Below are 18,618 nucleotides of genomic sequence, written 5' to 3' on the forward strand. Positions count from 1 at the left end.
GCAGACGCTGGCCCCGCTGCTTGCTCCGTGTTGCCAGCGGATTGTTGTCTTCCCTTAGAAGAGGGGTTTCACCTTACACCGAGCACCACGATGAAAAGGATCGGTTTCCCTGGACCTGCGCTGTGAGGACTCCCATAAGGAAAGCAGAGGCACCCCACAGCTTAGCGTCCAACTGTGGCAGTTTCATTTTTCCTAAAAGGCCTGGGCTCCATGTGCGAAGGAAAATCGAATACGACCACGGTTTTCTGGACTGGACTTGTGGCCGATTAACTTGGGGGTTGAGAGTGCAGGCTCTGGAGTCCAGTCTTGTCCCACCACTCCCGTCTTTCACAGGTCTCTCGGGTCTCCATACACGTTGCTTTCTTTGGCTGTAAAATGTGGACAAATAATACCTCTTTCTCGGAAAATTAGGTATAATTTCACATCAAATCATCTGGTACACACTCTTCCAACCTAAGAAACAAATGAAATAATGACCCTTGCACTGCCTGGATGAAAAGTGCTGGGAAAGTAAATAACGACTGACTGTCTCCGCTCCCACCCTCATTTTAAAAAAATGTGACTCAGATAACTGACCCTTCATTTGTTACCATGGAATATCAGTTGAACAAAATTGTGAAATAAGAGTGGCAGCTTTGAAACTAGGCCATCATATTTTTTCTAAATTCCTAAAATAATATGGATAGGAGAGAATAAATTATCGATCCATTTAAAATGACTAAAGGGGCACCTGGGTGGCTAAGCCGGTTAAGTGTCCAACTCTTGGCTTCGGCTCAGGTCATGACCTCTTGGCTCGGTGCTTTCATCTGGCTCTGCTGCATCTGGCTCTGTGTTGGCAGTGAGGGGCACCTTGGGATTCCCTCTCCCTTCCTCCCTCCCTCCCTCCCTCTCTGCTCCTCCCCACTCATGCTATCTCTGTCTCTCTCAAATCAACTTTAAAAACTAAATAAAAATGACTAACAAGAAGTCACCAGTGCATATTTATGTTTATTGGTTTCATAGCTCCAGCGCTGCCTAGGTTCAGAAAAGAGGGCTCTTAAAATTTATGGGATCGGGGTGCCTGGGTGGCTCAGTCGGTTGAGCGTCATGAGACTTCGGCTGAGGTCATGATCTTGCAGGTGTGAGTTCGAGCCCTGCATCAGGCTGTGTGCTGACAGCTCAGAGCCTGGAGCCTACTTCAGATTCTGTGTCTCCCTCTCTCTCTGCCCCTCCCTCGCTCATGCTCTGTCCTTCTCTCTCTCAAGAATAAATAAAACATTAAAAAAAATTTTAAAAAACAGTTATGGGACTATTTATAGGGGTTATAAAATTAAAAGCATATTTGGAATAGTTTTCCAGATGTGAACAATGACTAACTCTTGTAGGATCTTTTTAGGGTGTGGCAGGGGTTGTCTGTGGCATGAGGTTAGCACTCTTAGCCCCGGGCCCTCCCTTGTACCCTGTACTGATTGGAAGGCTAGATCTGATTGGTGGGTAACCACATGTCCCCTTTATTTCCGAATACTCTTTAGTCTTTGTTTCTTAGAGTGGTAACTCTTGCTGCTGCTTGAGAAATAATAACATGAGAAGGCTCCTTTGAATTCTTTCCTCTGTCTGTTCCTCCAGCTTTCCCTGCTGCACCTCAGTCCTTGAGTGCAAATTGCTGATTTCTTGTGAAGATAGAAATAGAATGTTATTTTTGATTCCTTGAACACTAAAGCATATATGGTCATTAGTGTGATCCACACTGTTTGACAGGAAGAGTGTACCTCATTTCCAGATGGTCCCTGACATCGCTTGTAGATGGGAGCTTCACCCAGAGGAGAAGTGTTCTAGATATTGACACTCGGAAGCCTTTATTTTTAAGAGCTTATTTCAGATTTAAAGCTTTGTGAGACTGACTTGCTGCTTACAGGAATAAAGATTGGTTTTTAAAAACAGATACATTTAGATTAATAGAGATTAGAAACACAACAACCACATCTAATGTGTGAACCTTGACTGATCGTGGTTTAGAGGGAAATGCTTATGAAGGACATTCTTGATGGGAAAATTTTGTATGCGGATTATTAAAACCTATTGTTAATTTGTCTACATGGAATGAAAGTATTGTGATTGTACAGAATTTTCTTATTCTTTGGCCCTACCTAAGATTTCAAAGTGTCTGGGTACCTTTAGGTTTAAAATTTAAAAGAAATTGTGGCAGTGGGAAGGTCATAGTGACTAATTTATTATTGAAGCTCAAAATACCAGGAAGAAAATGTATTCCATGTGCTTAATGGAAGTCATGACATCATATTAAAACTGAGAGAGAAGGCATTAGTGTTCAAGTGTCCAGAGGTCTGCAGCTTTTATGTGGCTTCACAGCAAACAATTATGTATATATGTGGAGATGAATTAATTATGGTAAAATGAAAACAACTAGCATATCTAGGTGGAAAACATGCAGATACGACACTGCTTTTCAACACTTCTGTATATATGAAAACTTTTTCAACTTTTTAAGATTTATTTATTTTTGAGAGACACAGAGCAAGTGAGTTGGAGAGGGGCAGAACGAGAGAGAGAGAATCCCAAGCAGACTCCGCACTGTCAGCGCAGAGCCCAATGCGGGGCTCGAACTCACGAACCGTGAGATCATGACCTGAGCGGAAACCAAGAGTCGGATGCTTAACCAACTGAGCCACCCAGATGCCGCTATGAACACTTTTATAGTAAATAGTTTGGAAACTTAGAAATGTAGAAACTCAATTCATATTCTAAATGGTAGCATATAATTCTTTCCTTGTGCTCCCTGCAGCTTAAATATATATAGTCAAAGTAATTTAGTCTTGCGTTAATAGAAGCTCGATTTTCATCCAGTTAGTGTGATGTTCAGAAGATCTGGATGTAGACTCTAAGACCAGTCCCTTCTCCCTTATTTCTCCTACCACACACCGTCTGCCAACATACACATAAATAACATGTGCTGAATGTATTAAATGCCTGCTGCCTGGGGTTAGGAACTTTAACAAGAATTTAGGAATATGAAACCTATGGTTGTGCAAAATAGGCCTCAAGGAGATATTGAGGAAAATGGTCAAGAAAACTAACAGTCAGTGGCAGTATTTGAGCATTATTAACTCTAGAAATACGTACCGGGAATAAGGATGTGTTGTGGGAGTGGAAATACCTCCGCTAGGAGATATACAGAAAAAGTTAGCAAGGTCGACATAATCTTCTTTTTGGTCTCCTCATAGCGCTCTTTACACTTTCTTATTTTACTTTCTTATGCTTATTATGTAAGTATACTTATTATATTTGTTTACTTTTCTGTCTTTTCCCTAGACTCCCGCAAAGAGGCAAAAATTGCTGGGCAGGGCTCCAGTGACTGGGTAGAAGTAATGTGAAACAAGCAGTGCAAAGAAGGGGGGAGAAGATGAGTTCGGTTTTGTCCTTGGACACATTTTGGATTAGTGTTCAAGTATATCATTTGTTTTCCAATTTAGCTGAAAGAAAGTGACCACAAACTTGAGTGCCCTGGTATGTGTCTGTTGGTGTTTTAGGGCATATACCAATAAAAATAAAAATATCTTGGAGACTAGGGGGTGCATGGACAGCATGAGATAGTACCGTGGTTTGTAGTCCCGCAGAGTTCCAAATGTTCCAAATGTTATTTTTCTATATAATTTGTTCCATTTGGGAAAAATAAGATTTAACGTTAAATTTAGATTTTCTCTTTAGGATGGATAATGGAAACAAGATTGAGAAGACCTGGTTTAGACTATAAACTCAGAGTCAGGGACTGGACCTGTGGTACAGTGTGGTCCCCCCGGCATCTTCTGGGGTGCCTGGCATTTAGTATATACATGGTAAATTCCTGTGCCCTTTTTCATTCGGTCACTCCACAAAGTGGGGAAGGGTGGCCCAGTGGAGGGACAGTCCAGTCTGTGACTGGAGTACGTCACAGATGCAAGAGTGTGGAGCACTGGGCAACTTTCTTCATCCACTGCATGGGAGACTAGGCAGAGGGGTGGGAGTAGCAGGAGGTAAGGCTGGAGAAGGATGCGGGGCCAAAACCTCGGAGGGTCTCATGCAGGCCATGCCCAGTGGCTTGGGCTTTCGGATGAAGGTGGCAGCGTGATTGGAAGGCTTTAAGAGGGTGACTGGGTATGTGCTTGCGCTCTTGGGAGACTAGAGCAGGCTGTGTGGGAGAGGAGGCGGAGGAACCGGGTAGGGGCGTGGAGACCAATTAAGAGGATTTTGTCAAAATGTGAGTGATGAATAATGAGGTCCGAACCAGATGTAGTGGATGACACATTAACTATTAGGCAGAACTGACAGGACGCGGGGGCCGGGGGTATAGAAGGGAGGTGCGTCTGAGGAGATGGCCCCAATTTCCGGATTAGAGGACTTGCTGGGCAGGGAGGGTGCAGCCAGCGGGTCTGAGTAAGTGTGGAAGGTGCCGTGTGTGAAGGGGAGGAAGAAGTGAATCTGGTTTTGTACTTGAATGGTTTTGGCTTAGCATTCAAATATATCTTTTGTTTTCTGAGCTTGAGCGACCTGTTCGGGAAACTTCAGTTTAGGGACAGTGTGTCTTGCAGGGTTGTGGTCCTGTGCTGAATTCACAGCTCAGCCTCACGGGGATCTGTGGGCGACTCTCTGCTGCCCTCTTGTGGCAGCATGTGTGCTCAGCCAGGACAATGAAATGGAAGCGTTCTCTTTTCAGGTCTCAAGAGGTTTAGTGGCTTACTCACAGTTAAAACTTTCCAGAAGTTAACGTAGTCATGTTGGTGTGATGAGTGGGTACCTCAGAACATGTCAAGTTAGGATTTTAATAATTTTTTCCCCATTTTTCTATGCTAGCAAGAGATACAGTAGGTATTAGTTTGGTTCTTTTTTTTTTTTTTAATTACTATGCAATAATTTCTAGTGTCTTTTAAAACTAAGTGGCTGTTAAGATTATTCTCTAACCTCACTTTGATACAAATTTATCCATTTGTATACAAATAGCTAATTGATTAGCTAATTCCTACTTATTTTTATAGAACACATTTTTTTATTTTTTATTTTTTTAACATTTATTTATTTTTGAGACAGAGACAGAGCATGAACGGGGGAGGGTCAGAGAGAGGGAGACACAGAATCGGAAACAGGCTCCAGGCTCTGAGCCATCAGCCCAGAGCCCGACGCGGGGCTCGAACTCACGGACTGCGAGATCATGACCTGAGCCGAAGTCAGACGCTTAACCGACGGAGCCACCCAGGCGCCCCAGAACACATTTTTTTTAAACAGTTGCTTGGTAGAGCCTTTCTTGGAGATACTGAGTGTGCTTTCTATACAGAAGGTTAATTCTATGGTAGCTTGTTATAGTTCATAACACACATAATTTTTATGTTATTGAGTATAATATTTATTTTTGAAAGCTCCTATTTTAACTGGCATAAACTTATGATTTTCGACTGAAATTTTTTTCTAGACAAGCTCCGAAGAAGTATGCCTAATCTAGCTCGGATGCCAAGTACAACTGCTGTTAGTAGCAATGCAAGTTCTCCAGTCGCCGTGAGAAACAGTCAGAGTTTTGACTCAAGTTTGCATGGAGCTGGGAACGGGATTTCAAGAATACAGTCTTGCAGTAAGTGTGACAATTTGTAATTCGTTAGTAATTTTTAGTTGTAATACATTTAGAAAACTATCTTACTATTTCATTTTTTTTTCTTTTGCGAACATGGCAGGAAACTTTTCTCCTTGTGACTTTTTTTTTTTTTAACTTCACCATTACAATTGAGTGGTATTTTCATCAGTGCATATGTTATCAATTAATAATTAGTAAATTATGTTTAATCCTCTAAACCCAAGGATAGCAGTAGAGGCACTACACGATGATTAATTTGTTTGCTTGTCGTATGAACAAAGATAACCTCTTTCCTTGCAGATCTGCTGCTTTCTGGCTATCTCTGCTTGATCCCTTTTCTCTGAAGAAAGCATATTTGTTCAGTCTTGCTCTTACCTTTGTGTTGTTTTTCACCATAGTGTTATCTTAGCTTTGTTTCTCTCAAAATGAAGTTATATTTTAGTGTGCAAAGTAGTACTTACCTGCCCCCTTTCAGCTTACCACACAGTCTGTCATTCATTCTCTGGATGTTTTACCCAGCAGTGAGCCATGCAATGAGTGTGAAATCTTGTATTCATATGTTTTTATTTTGTGTGGGGATGTGGTGGTTCTAGGGCCCCCCTCCCATTCCCGCTCGTGCTGTTTACATGAGTAGTTGGGGTTAAGTCTGACACTGATCCCTGGGAGGCAGACTCAGGGTCACAGTCCCAGTGTTGGTACCCAAACGTAGGAGGCCTGACGCATGTTCAGAGTCTGCCGGCCCAGTCATCAACCAGGGTGGTCTGAAGCCCTTCTACCTCAGATCCATTTTGGGGGTTCACGTGGCATTTGCCCCACATGAGACGGTTTTTCATTTCTTATTGTCTTAGTTGCTAAAGACAAATTGACAACATTTACCGTGCACAAGGAACTGTGCTAACCGGTTTACAGCTATTGTCTTACTTGGTTCTGCTAACAACCCTATGAGGTCGTTTCTGTCCTCGTTCCCATTTTGCATTTTGAGAAAACAGATAAAGGAACAGTTTGCACAAGGCCATGCAGGTGAAGGAATAGAGGCAGAAGCTTGTTCTGATCACCCCAGAGTTTACGCTGATCTTTCCCTTCTTTATGCAGCTTGTTGCTGTTTACCTTTGTCCTACAGCCCAGACACATACCCTTTGAAAAGGCTCTGTTGATGACCCTAACAGACTTCCCCATAAACCCCCAAAACATATCTAGAATGGATTAGATTTTTGGTGCTTACCTTTTTCAGTGTGTCATATTTTATGGTCTTTATCTTCCATACTAGATTATCAGCTTAGCTGATTTTCTGTGCCTAGCACCTGGCACGCTGCCTGGTATATAATGAGTTTGCAGTAAACGTTTGAATGAATGAGTAGACGAATGCCATAGGGCTGTATCAGATTAGGGCTTAATCTGTTAATATTGGAATTAATGACTTGTGTAAAGACACAGAAGACGACCTGTGAAATTTGTTAATGGTGGGAAACAGAGCTACTAATTTCATGTCAGGCAGCTAGGACAATAGGCCAGATGAGATCATGATGAAATTTAACTGAGATTAGTACACAGTTCTATACTTGAGTACAAGAGTTGATCGTATTAGTGTAGACTAGGAAAATACAGGGTTGTTGTTTTTTTTTAATGTTTATTTTTGAGAGAGCGCGTGAGTGGGGCAGGGGCAGGGGCAGAGAAACCGGGGACAGAGGATCTGAAGCGGGCTCTGTGTTGACAGACGGTACCGAGCCCGATAGTAGGGCTCAAACTCCTGAACCATGAGATCATGGCCTGAGGTGAAGTTGATGCTCAACTGACTAAGCCACTCAGTCACTATATTATAGTTTTTATAGTAGCAAATGTAGTAATGATTAGGAATTTTTGTTAACTCTGACTCTGTGTGGCTTAATAGTGTGATTCGAGTGCCGGAAGAACATATGTAGCCCAAAATGGAATGCACACAACAAAGAATGGCCAGTTATGGTCGAAGTGCTCAAAAAATTACGGGAATATAGAACATAGAAAACAACTTGAAGAAGTTCCCAGCGACCAAGTCAGTGACAGTTGAAGCCACAGAAAAAAATAATTGTGAAGGATTATAACCAACAGAATAACCACAGGTCTATATGTAATGGACTAAATACATAAATTGAGAAGGGAAAATTCTTTACAGGAGAATTCCAATTCATCAATGTAAAAAAATAAGGTAGAAAAATCGGTGTTTGAAAGTCAAACATAATAATGAGAGAAGAAACATAATAATTAGAGCACTGATGTGCAATATGTCGTTCATATGCTTCTTTCAAATCTTAGGATTCTGTTCTCATTTACTTTTTTTTTTTTTAATTTTTTTTTTAACGTTTATTTACTTTTGAGACAGAGAGAGACAGAGCATGAACAGGGGAGGGTCAGAGAGAGAGAGGGAGACACAGAATCTGAAACAGGCTCCAGGCTCTGAGCTGTCAGCACAGAACCCGACGCGGGGCTCGAACTCACGAGCCATGAGATCATGACCTGAGCCGAAGTCTGACGCTTAACCAACTGAGCCACCCAGGCGCCCCGTCATTTACTTTCATTTGTAAGCATTCTAAGTGATTATTCTTTATACGTTCTAAGTTTATACCCTGACGATTCCTAGTTCTGGACCATTTTACTTTGGAAAACACAGAGGTAAAATAATGTTGGAAAGGCAGCATGATACAGAAGGAAGAACACAGGATTTGCAGTAAAACAATCTGAGTTTGGGTCTTAATGATATGCTCTTGGATAAGTTATATGTCCATTCTGATTCTTATTTGTAAAATTAGGATTATGTCTGTTTAACTCTCATCATTTTTTCTTTTAAAATACTCAAGGGGTTGTCTGTTTTGTTTGTGTATTAGGAGAGTTCATAGGATGATTTTCCTGAGTAACTTGTGTAATTTCATTTCAAATGATATTGATTGGGATGTCATTGAGTCTGTAGATAAATTTTAGGAGAATTGGTATCTTCATAATATTCTTCTATTTCATTAGTATGGAACATCTCTTCATTTAGATCTTCCTCACGTCTCTCAGGCTAAGTGTTCATGGCTTTCTGAAAGGAAGTTTCAATGCATCGTAGTGAAATTTATTCTTAAGTGTTTTTTCAAACTTTAGTTTCTACTTTGCTGGTGTTTAGAAATAGTTGATTTTTGCATTTGATGTTGTATTCAGTGACTTTGTTTAACTTCATTTATTGTGATGATGGTAGAATTCAGAATATATCTTATATAATGAGCACATATGAACACTGACACACATATTCTAGAAGGTTCACAAATCCCAAACTGGAATAACCCAGCCTTTCGTCACTAGGCAGACAGATTGTGACATTCATACAATTGAGTACTGCATAGCGGTGCAAACATGGCTGAATGTCAAAAACATGATGTTGAGTGAAAGAAGCCAGAGGACATAGTGTATAATTCCATTTATTTGAAGTTCAGGGTAGGAATAACCCATCTGTGGTGATAAAGTGAGAATAACTGTTACTGTTGTGGGAAGAGGCATGTGAGCCTTCCGGGGTGCAGATCACTTCCATGGCCTGGAGTGACTGGTGGTGACACAAGTGTGTTCACTTTGAAAATTGAGTACTAGACTTAAGATTTATGCACTTTATGTATGAGAAAAGAAATTGAGGCAAATTCACATACTGAATTTTTAAAGTTAGACTTTTTTTTTTCCGAGCTGTTTTAGGCTTACACCGAAATTAGAAGTACAGAGCTCCCATACATCCCTGCACATCCCCTCCTTTCCTGGTTTTCTGCTAACATCTCGCATTAGTATGGTACATTCATTATACCTGATGAGCCAGTATATTGACATATTCATTGTCAAAAGCTTACCTAACTAAGGAATGGTAGAATTTGTGGGAAAGGAACTTAGAGATTGTCAACCAACAGAAATTTTACTGTGTCACAAAAACTTGGTTGGATCAAAACTATAGCAGAATCTTGCATAGAACCTTTTTTTTTTTTTTTATTTGAGTTTATTTATTGAGAGAGAGAGAAAGCACACACGAGAACAGGCAGAGCGAGAATCCCAAGCAGGCTTTGCACCATCAGTGCAAAGCCTGATGTGGGGCTCAAACTCATAAACTGAGATCATGACTTGATCTGAAATTGAGTTGGACACTTAATTGACTGAGCCATGCAGGTACTTTGAATTGAGCGTGATGAATATGTGTCATCAGCATTCCTATGTATAGATTTCACCTCGGATGAAACTTAACATGAAACTGCACTTAACATGAAACTGATTTTTTAAGGAAATCATTCAGTAGGCATTAAATAAAACCATGGATTTTTTTTGTTTTTCTCCCTTTCTGTTTTTATTTCAAAAAGATACTGTATAAGAAAAGATACTGTACATTTTATGGTTAAGTTCAAAATCAGTTAAACTGATGCATCCATATTTAACTGAATTGCAAATATTAGGCAGCAAAGGCTAGAACAGTTTGTAAAAACAAGCAGAGTTGTACGTGTAAGTTTTCATTAAATCTGTGATTCAGTTTTTTCCCCTTGGAGAAAAGGACTCTACAGTTTAAACTTTCTGCCAAACAGTTCATTGTTTCACGTGAAATGGTACGCACCGTTGGGCGTGTAAGTATATTGATGAAATTTTTAAGAGTTCTTACCCAGACAGTTCCCTTCATTTTACAGATTTTGCTGTTACCAAGATAATATCACTTGGTGAGTGGTTACTAAGTGTCGGGTGCCATTGTAAGGCTGTATGTGGATTAACTCATTTACTCTTCCCACCAACTCTAGGAGATAAGATAGGTAAATGTCATTATGATAATATTCAATCTGTAATAAGCTGTTTGGACCTACTGAGGCCAATAGGTACACCTGTCTTTATGTCACAGCTATTAATTGTCCCCTTGTTTTGTTTTCGTGAAACCATCCCCAGAGCACCCATCAAGAAAATCCTCATATCTTCCAAGCAAAGAAACTGTCCTGTGAGAACTCAGGGATGATTCCATTTGTTAAAGGAAAGGAAGTCGGTGTTAGATCTGGCTTTTGAATATAGTTAGGTGCCCAGAAATGTTGCTGATTGACAGGATAGGAGACTGTTGTCAAGAGCGAGAATTTTCTAGTGCTAAATGCTGTCTGGAACCCGTATTTCATTTATTTCTCTCTTTATATTCCCTTTCCTACCCTATTTGCTGTGGATGTAAGGCGCATTTCCTCAGTTGGACAGCAGTACAGGTTATCCCTCACATCTCTGTCGTCTCCTCTTCTAGTTCCATCCCCGGGACAGCTTCAGCACAGAATCCACAGCGTGGGCCATTTCCCAGTGTCCGTCCGACAGCCTCTGAAAGCCACAGCCTACGTGAGCCCCACCGTTCAAGGCAGCAGCAGCATGCCTGTATCCAACGGCCTGCAGTTATATTCCAGCACGGGGATCCCCGCGCCAAACAAAGCTGCGGCTTCTGGGATAATGGGCCGCAGTGCTCTTCCAAGACCTTCACTGGCAATAAATGGGAGTAACCTGCCTCGAAGCAAAATTGCACAGCCTGTTAGAAGGTAGGAACCTTTGTTCATTTGTCTCCATCACCTCTTTCGCAGTTTGAAATTGGAGACTGCTGGGGAACCATCCTCACTCTTCCTGTCTCTGGCGTGCTGCCCTTTATGGCCTGATGTGTGGCCTCCTTCCTCTGGAAAGTGATGGGGTTGGGAGGGGTGGTCCCTTGCGTGGTCAGGTCTTCCCTTCCTCCCTCATCACTTCACTCCTGACGCATTATTGGCTTTTGTTTTAATTTACCAGGTAAGCTCCATCTCCAGAGCTTTTGTGTATTTTCCTTTCTTCAGCTTATTTGTACAGCCTGTACCCACCCCTGCCCGACCATAGGACTTCACCCACATGAACGCTGTCCACAAGTGCAACTCCACTGACCGTTGTAACTCCTCTTTCTTACCCTCCTTCTCCATTTTCCCCCCAGAGCCTGTATCCGCAGCTGAGGGACTGTAGATTCTACCTCTTCATTAGTTTGTGGTCTGTCCCCTCTAGAACATAAATTGCGTGGGGCGGAGGGGGGAAGGAGTGTTCACTACTCTAAATCCCCAATGCCAAGAACTATGTCTAGCACAGGATAGAACTGCAAATACTTCTGAAGCAATAATTTATCAAAATAAGCAAATCTCGTGCACATGCACCCCTTGCCCACACTCATGCTTTCAAAAGCACCTTAGTGATACTAAGCCGGGGTTAGCTTATGTTGGTAAGTGTAGTATGGTCCAGGTAGGATTTTTTTATTCTTTAAAATTCCAGATTAGTTGCAAGGCACATATTAGACAAGCTCATGGTCACGATGTACCCTTCTTGAACTGGAGAACTTGGAGTCATCAGCAGGATTCCATGGGTCAACAGGATTCCATGGAGGTGGGTTGAGGATAATTTGGAAGATGAGACTATGGAGGCAGTAACCACAGACAGCTTCCCTAAGAAGTTAGGCTGTTGAGGAGAGGGCCGGACCATAGTGACAGGATGAAAAGGGATGCGCCAGTAAGCAGTTTTTCCTTCTTTGTTGTCAGGACGTGTAAAATAGTCTTTATTTTTCAATTAGAAGTGTCAGTTTCTGACTTTTTGATCTGAGCCCCTATCAGAAAAACACGTGAAAGTAAACAAAAGTGAATGCCAGAATCCTACTACCCAGCTAGGAAGCGTTTTGTTGCAAACTTCATAAATTCTGGCTTATTCTGCCCCGGGAAGTGCAGATCTGTGTTTACCGTCACATTTGATGTATACAGGCTATCGTGCCACCTCCAAACTAAGCCTCTGTGAAGGTTGTCACTGCCAGACTATAGGAGAGGTTTCCCCAGAGTTAGGCAGAAACTGGGTAGGATTCATTTTAGATTCTTTGCCAGTGTGATAGGCAGATCCTGATCTGGAAGGTGGAAAATTTCTTCTTGGTAATTTGCTATCTGCATTCAAGGAAGCAACTTTATTTTTAGACAGAGTTTATCTTTTTCTCTCTGATTTTAAGCTATTCTTTATCCTCAGTGGACATTGGTCGTTTTTCACTTCTGTTGCAACTCCTGCACCCACAGCACACATGGCAGTGTGCTGCGAACGGGGTTTCCAGCCGGGGAGCACGGTGCGAAGGTCGGGTGCGTGAAACCCAGGGCGCGCTTGGGAAGGTGCTAGTGAGTTGTCCCTGGTGGGGTGGAGAACGGATGAGAGCGAGCGCTGGGACTCCTGGCAGCATTAACAGTCTGTTTCCTTGTCTCGTCCCTTCAGTTTCCTTCAGCCTCCAAAGCCTCTGTCTTCACTCAGCACGCTGAGGGATGGAAACTGGAGAGACGGTTGCTACTGACGCTGTCTCGCGTACCCTTGAAGAATGGGAAAGACGTGGAAATGAGGGTTGAGTTACCTAGCTGGCTAGGTAACCGTGAACGTCGGGATATTCTTTCCCTTTTGCATTTTAACATATTTACTGCATTGTTTTCCAATGGACCAAGCACCAGAGACTAATTATTGCACTTAATATTTGCCTGAGATAATACTGCAACGTTCTCAAATCCACGGTTGCAGTATTGTGACACTTAGATCTAGGAAGTTTTTGTAGAACTGCTATGTACCTGAATACTTTTTGAGAGAATTGAGATGTATCAATAATGCTTTCTTTGCCATGAGTTTTTTAAAGTAACTTGTTCTATTTACTTACGTGTTCTAAACATCTTCCCGTTACATGTTCTGTATTTTAATACATTGCATATTTACAACTAGGTTCTATAATTTATGCTTTGAAATTTACTTTTTTATAGTTTACAGGAATTTTATTTTTTGTGCCTATTTCTTTTTACACCTATGTGAACCACTATGGAACAACTTAAATTTTGTGCCATAAAAATATTTTTGTGGTAAGGTACTATTTTTTTAGCTCTAGGGATATATCAGCAAAAATCCACCATACAATTTGAAAGACCTAATTTTATGTTGAATGAGCACAACATAAGCTGAAGCATTGCAAGGAGATAGCCAGACAGCAGTTAGATGGTCTTGTCTTTTTCATTGTTAATTTATTGTCCTACGTGGGTTTCAGATTTATAAAGGCATCACAGGCTCATTGCACTTAATACCTGCAATGTTTGCTACTGTACCACAGTTGATTTTCAATACTTTATTACAGAGGATGAGAAACTGTAATGTTTTATTAACAATGCTTCTGGAAATGAATGCATTTTAAAGCAAATAAATCTTTTTGATAGACCTTTTACAAAACCCATTTGCACTAATGAATGCTTTCTTATGGTATATGACTTAATATTTGTTACTGTGTACATTGCTCTTTTGGAATGTTCCGAAATAAAGACTATTTCAGCAATACCAGGTCACGCATGAATGTGGAGCATAAGCAGTATAAATACCATTTCAGTGTTTCACGATAATTGTGAAAGCAGTCATTGTCGCTGTGTATCTCGCACACAGCATTTAGATCTGAAGCAGGTAGGCAGAATACTTACACTTGTGAAAATTATTCCTCTAGAATGCTCCTGATAAGAAATGGGAGGTTTTGGGTCTCAGGCCATCAAAATTCAAGTAGCCTCTTGCCCAGAAATACATATATGGATGAACACTGTCCACAGAGATTCATATTTTACAGGAGTTGAATTTGAAATACTGTCTCAGTATCAGCAAAATCTTATTATACACTACATCTGGTAGATGTTGGAAAACTTTTCACCTCAAGGTACTAGGGAAAGTTTAGGCGAAGGTTTTAATGGTAAGTTTTAAAATAGAAACTTCTATATAATCCCATCTAGAATGGCATTTAATTAACCTGCAAGGTAAATGAAACGTGAGCTAGTGGAGGGGAGATACCAAAGGGCGGGGGGCGGGGGGGGGTTATGTTTCTTGAGCACTCCTTTGGTGAGGAAAACTGTTCTAGAGACTTCACGATCATTTGTCTATCCCAGATCACCTACTGTTCTTACAAGATAAAGATCCGAGCCCCAGATAGCACATTAACCTCATATAAACATCTAGCTCCTAGTGAAGCTGACTTACAAATCCGGGTTTAGCTGATCTCAAAAATCTGTTTTACCGCTGTGCTCTATGAGCAGATATCGTTAATACATTTTTAAAAAACGGGTTCATATTCTGAGGAAATTAAAGGATTAAATTCATTTTTAGGACAAATATATCTATTCAAAAAAGTCTGTTTAGCCCTTGGGATAAAAAAGATCTCTACGTCTTGGATCTCACATTCTAGCTGGTGGGAGAAACAGTAAACAGTAAGTGAATCACATGATTGGTCCATACTGGTCTGGGAGGGAAAAGAGGTGCTCCAGGTAAGGAGGTGTGGTCAAAGCAAGAGAAAACAGAGATGGGAAGAGATCACGCTATTAAATGTCATCTGGACAAATCTCATTAAGAGGAAGAAGGAGAATTGGTCCTAAAGTTCCAGCCTTTGCCCTGGACTTCTACAGAACAGAGCGGTATCCATCTCAATGGATGCCCTAGGGTCGTGGTTCTCAGTGTGGTCCCCACATCAGCTCTTGGGAACTTATGAGAAATGCAGATTCTCAAGCCCCTCCCCGGACCTGTTGGGACAGCCCTCAAGGTGATTTGCAGAACCTCCTCCGAGAAAGACTTGCTGGAAAGGAGGGAACCGCCTATGCAAAGGTTTAGGAAGAGCAAGGCCAATGTGGCTGCAAGCAGACAGGACAAGGAGGAAAGTAGTAGAGATCAGGGCAAGATCATGTAGGGCTTTGTGGCCTGCAATGAGGAGTTTCATTTTACTTTGGAATGGGAGCTGTGCGTAGTTGTGAGCCACAGAGTTCATGAGCTGCCTTATGTTTATGCTACCCTGGCATTTGGTGGGAATAGACGAACCTACTTCAGTAATCCAAGCAAGAGAGAAGGAATTGAACCAGGAGGATCACAGTGGAGGTGGTAAAAATGGTCAGCTTTGGAATATGTTCTGAAAGTACAGCCATCGTGATTCTTTATGGATCGGACATACTCTGTTCAGAAATGGAAACAAGCATTTAGGGCTGGCAATCAGAAGGATGGAGTCTCTCTGGTAGAAATGGGGAAGGCCATGGGGAAGTACGCGTGAAAGCCATGGTTCCAGCTGAGATCACCAGAGTGAGTTTACTAAGGACAGACAGCTGGCCACATGTGCTTCTAGCTTATGGGAGTTCCTTGTACTGGGTAAAGACATCCTGAGAGCTTAGTTTTCAAACATGGAAGGGAGCTATGGTGTTGGTTTCACACAGAACCTAGCATGACTTCTATTTATAATAGCTATCACAGTCTAACGAGTTACCACAAAATTTAGTGACCTAAGAGAGTATCTCACAGTTTCTGTGTGTCTGGAATCTAGCCATAGCCTAGCTCAGTCTTCTGGCTTAGGGTCTCTACCGTGGCTGCAGTGTGTCAGCTAGGGCTGCAGTCATGGGGAGACTTGCCTAGGAAAGAATCAGCTTCCATGCTTGCTGACGGGGTTGTTGGCAGGGTTCATTTCTTTGTGTGCCATTGACCAGAAGCTGTCCTCAGTTTCTTCCACATGGAATTCTCCTTGGGCAGCTTACAACACAGTGCTTGCTTCCTCTGAACAAACAAGTGAGAGGTGCGAGAAAGTGCACCAGAAATATGGAAATTAGCCTTATAACTTGAAGTGATATCCCTTCCCTTTGGCATAGTCTATTCATTGGAAGAAGTCACTAAGTCCAGCCCTCATTCAAGGTGAGGGAATATCACAAGAATGTTAATACCTGGAGACAAGGATCTTACAAGCTGTCTGCAAAATACTGCCATCAACTTTACTAGATGATGCCAATCTCATTTACAAAATGATTGTCACACTGTACCTATTTGCCATCAGTATGAGAATTCCTGTTACTATATACCCTTAGTGTTATAATGTCTTTAACTTTCTAACCTATGGGCATGCAGTAGTGTGTCATGATTTCAATTTGCATTTCCTTTGTTGCTAGTTGAGATCGAATACTTTTTCATTTGTTATGTTGGACATTGGCATATCTTTCATGGATTCCTTTTCAGGTCTCTTGCCCATTTTTCTGTTGGGGTTTTCTGACTGGTTTGTAGTTCTTTATAAAGCCTGGTCTAAGCCTTTTGTCAGTTATATGTGTTACATCTTCACATTGTGTAGCTTACCTTTTAATTCTCTTGATGGTGTATTTTTATAGACTTAGTACCACGTATCATTCCTTTAAGATCAGTCATTTTATAGCTGATTTAAAGAGTATTTTCCTACCCTGGAATCATGATTATATTCTGTATTCCCAAAGCTTTATTATTTTGCTTTCCACCTATAATTTTTTATTGTCCATGTGGTTGTCTAGTTCTAATAACACTGAAAACTTCATCCTTACCTTAGTTTTTCTTTGTCAAAAAGCAGATGCCTTTGTGTGTATCTATTTCAACTATCTATTCTTGCACCAGAACCATATTGTTTTAAATGCTGTAGCCTTACAATAAGTTTCGCTGAATAGCAAAGCAATCTTGTGTCTTATTTTCCCTTAAGATGTCTTGGTTATTCTTGTCCCTTTAAGCTTTGTTCAAAAATGTATATAGACATTCAGTCAGTGACATTCCAGAAAAAAAAAAAAAAATCCTGTTGGAATTTTGATTGGAATTTCATTGAACTTACTCAGTTTGGGAGAAATTGATTCTTTACAATATTGAGTCTTACAATCCATGGACATAGTCTGCGTCTTTTATTGATCGAGGTATTCCTTAATCTCTCAAAATGTGCAGTTTCCCCATGGAACACTTGTATACATTTTGTCAGTTGAGTTTCTGGATAGTTGGTATTTTTATGCAATTGTAAGGGATATTTTTTAAAATTTCATTTCTGAGGTTTTGCATGTTTTATTCAACTTTACATTTATATCAGTTATATTAATTTATGTTTGGAGGCTTTACTTCACAGTTAAATGTGTGAATGTTTTATTTCTTACTTTCCTGTCCTAACTTCTTTCTTTTTCTTGACTATGATCTTCAATCCTGTATTAAATATAAAGGAGAATATTTTTCTTTTTGCTAATATCAAAAAGAAAGCCTATTTACCATTAACTTTCAAATTTGCTAAGAGAATTTTTAATTGTAAAAGTGAATTTGAACAACCTTTATCTACGTCTATTAAAATATCTTAGTCTTAATATGCCAACTTTATGACGGATTTTTTAATATTGAATCAACTTTGAATTATTGACATAAATCCAACTTGGGACATTTTATTCTTCTAAAAGACAGGTGGATTTGATTTACTAACGGTTAGGGGTTTTGCTCAGTATTTTGAATACGATTGATCTGTATTAGGTTTTGGAATTACGATAGTGTTAGACTCATAAAATGAATTGGGAAGTACTTTATGTTCTGTCTGGATGAGCTTGTGTAATACTGGCATTATTTCTCTTTTATTTTTTTAAACATTTTTAATTTTTATTTATTTTTGAGAGAGAGGGAGACACAGAATCCGAAGCAGCCTCCGGGCTCTGAGGTGTCAGCACAGAGACTAATGTGGGGCTCGAACTCACGAGTCATGAGATCATGGCCTGAGTCAACATCAGATGCTTAACTGAGCCATCCAGGCGCCCCTTATTTCTCTTACTTTTAAAACAGGTGATATGTCTCAGTGGTGAAGCCATTGTGGCCTGGAACCCAGGTCTGTTTTAGAAACCTGGCATTGTGTCTACTTATTGTACTTCCCCAAGCATTATGAGAAAACCCACCTCAGTGGTGGACATCTATATACCCCTCATAGTTCTAATTTTGCTTCATGTCTTTTGAGGGCATAGGATTTGGTGAATATATATTTAGGTATTATTAGAACATTAAACAGGTTCACTCTGTTATTGGAACTATTCTTATTTTTTTAAGGTCTCAAAATCTATTTTTCTGATATTAAGTAGCTATATCAGCTTTCTTTTAGTGTTTGTAGGATATAGATTTTTAAACCTTTACCGTCAAACTTCTATCCTTTTTAGGTGAGAACAGCATATAGTTCAGTTTTTAACCTAGTATGAAAATCTTTGCCCTTCTGCCTGAGTATT

General features: G+C 40.6%; 1 protein-coding gene across 3 annotated transcripts in view; it reads left to right on the plus strand.

Annotated features, from left to right (window-relative positions):
- SLAIN1 (SLAIN motif family member 1) overlaps positions 1-13,921 on the plus strand; it is a 62,418-nt gene extending 48,497 nt beyond the window's left edge. For all 3 annotated transcript variants that reach the window (XM_045479997.1, XM_045480006.1, XM_045480013.1), the window contains 3 exons: positions 5,438-5,593; positions 10,836-11,118; positions 12,833-13,921. In XM_045479997.1, coding sequence (XP_045335953.1) covers positions 5,438-5,593; positions 10,836-11,118; positions 12,833-12,908 — 515 coding nt within the window. In that variant the 3' untranslated portion in view covers positions 12,909-13,921. The remainder of the gene's footprint in view (positions 1-5,437; positions 5,594-10,835; positions 11,119-12,832) is intronic.
- The last annotated feature ends 4,697 nt before the right edge of the window (positions 13,922-18,618 follow it).

Source organism: Leopardus geoffroyi, chromosome A1 (assembly GCF_018350155.1).
Source record: "Leopardus geoffroyi isolate Oge1 chromosome A1, O.geoffroyi_Oge1_pat1.0, whole genome shotgun sequence".
Classification (NCBI taxonomy): Eukaryota; Metazoa; Chordata; class Mammalia; order Carnivora; family Felidae; genus Leopardus; species Leopardus geoffroyi.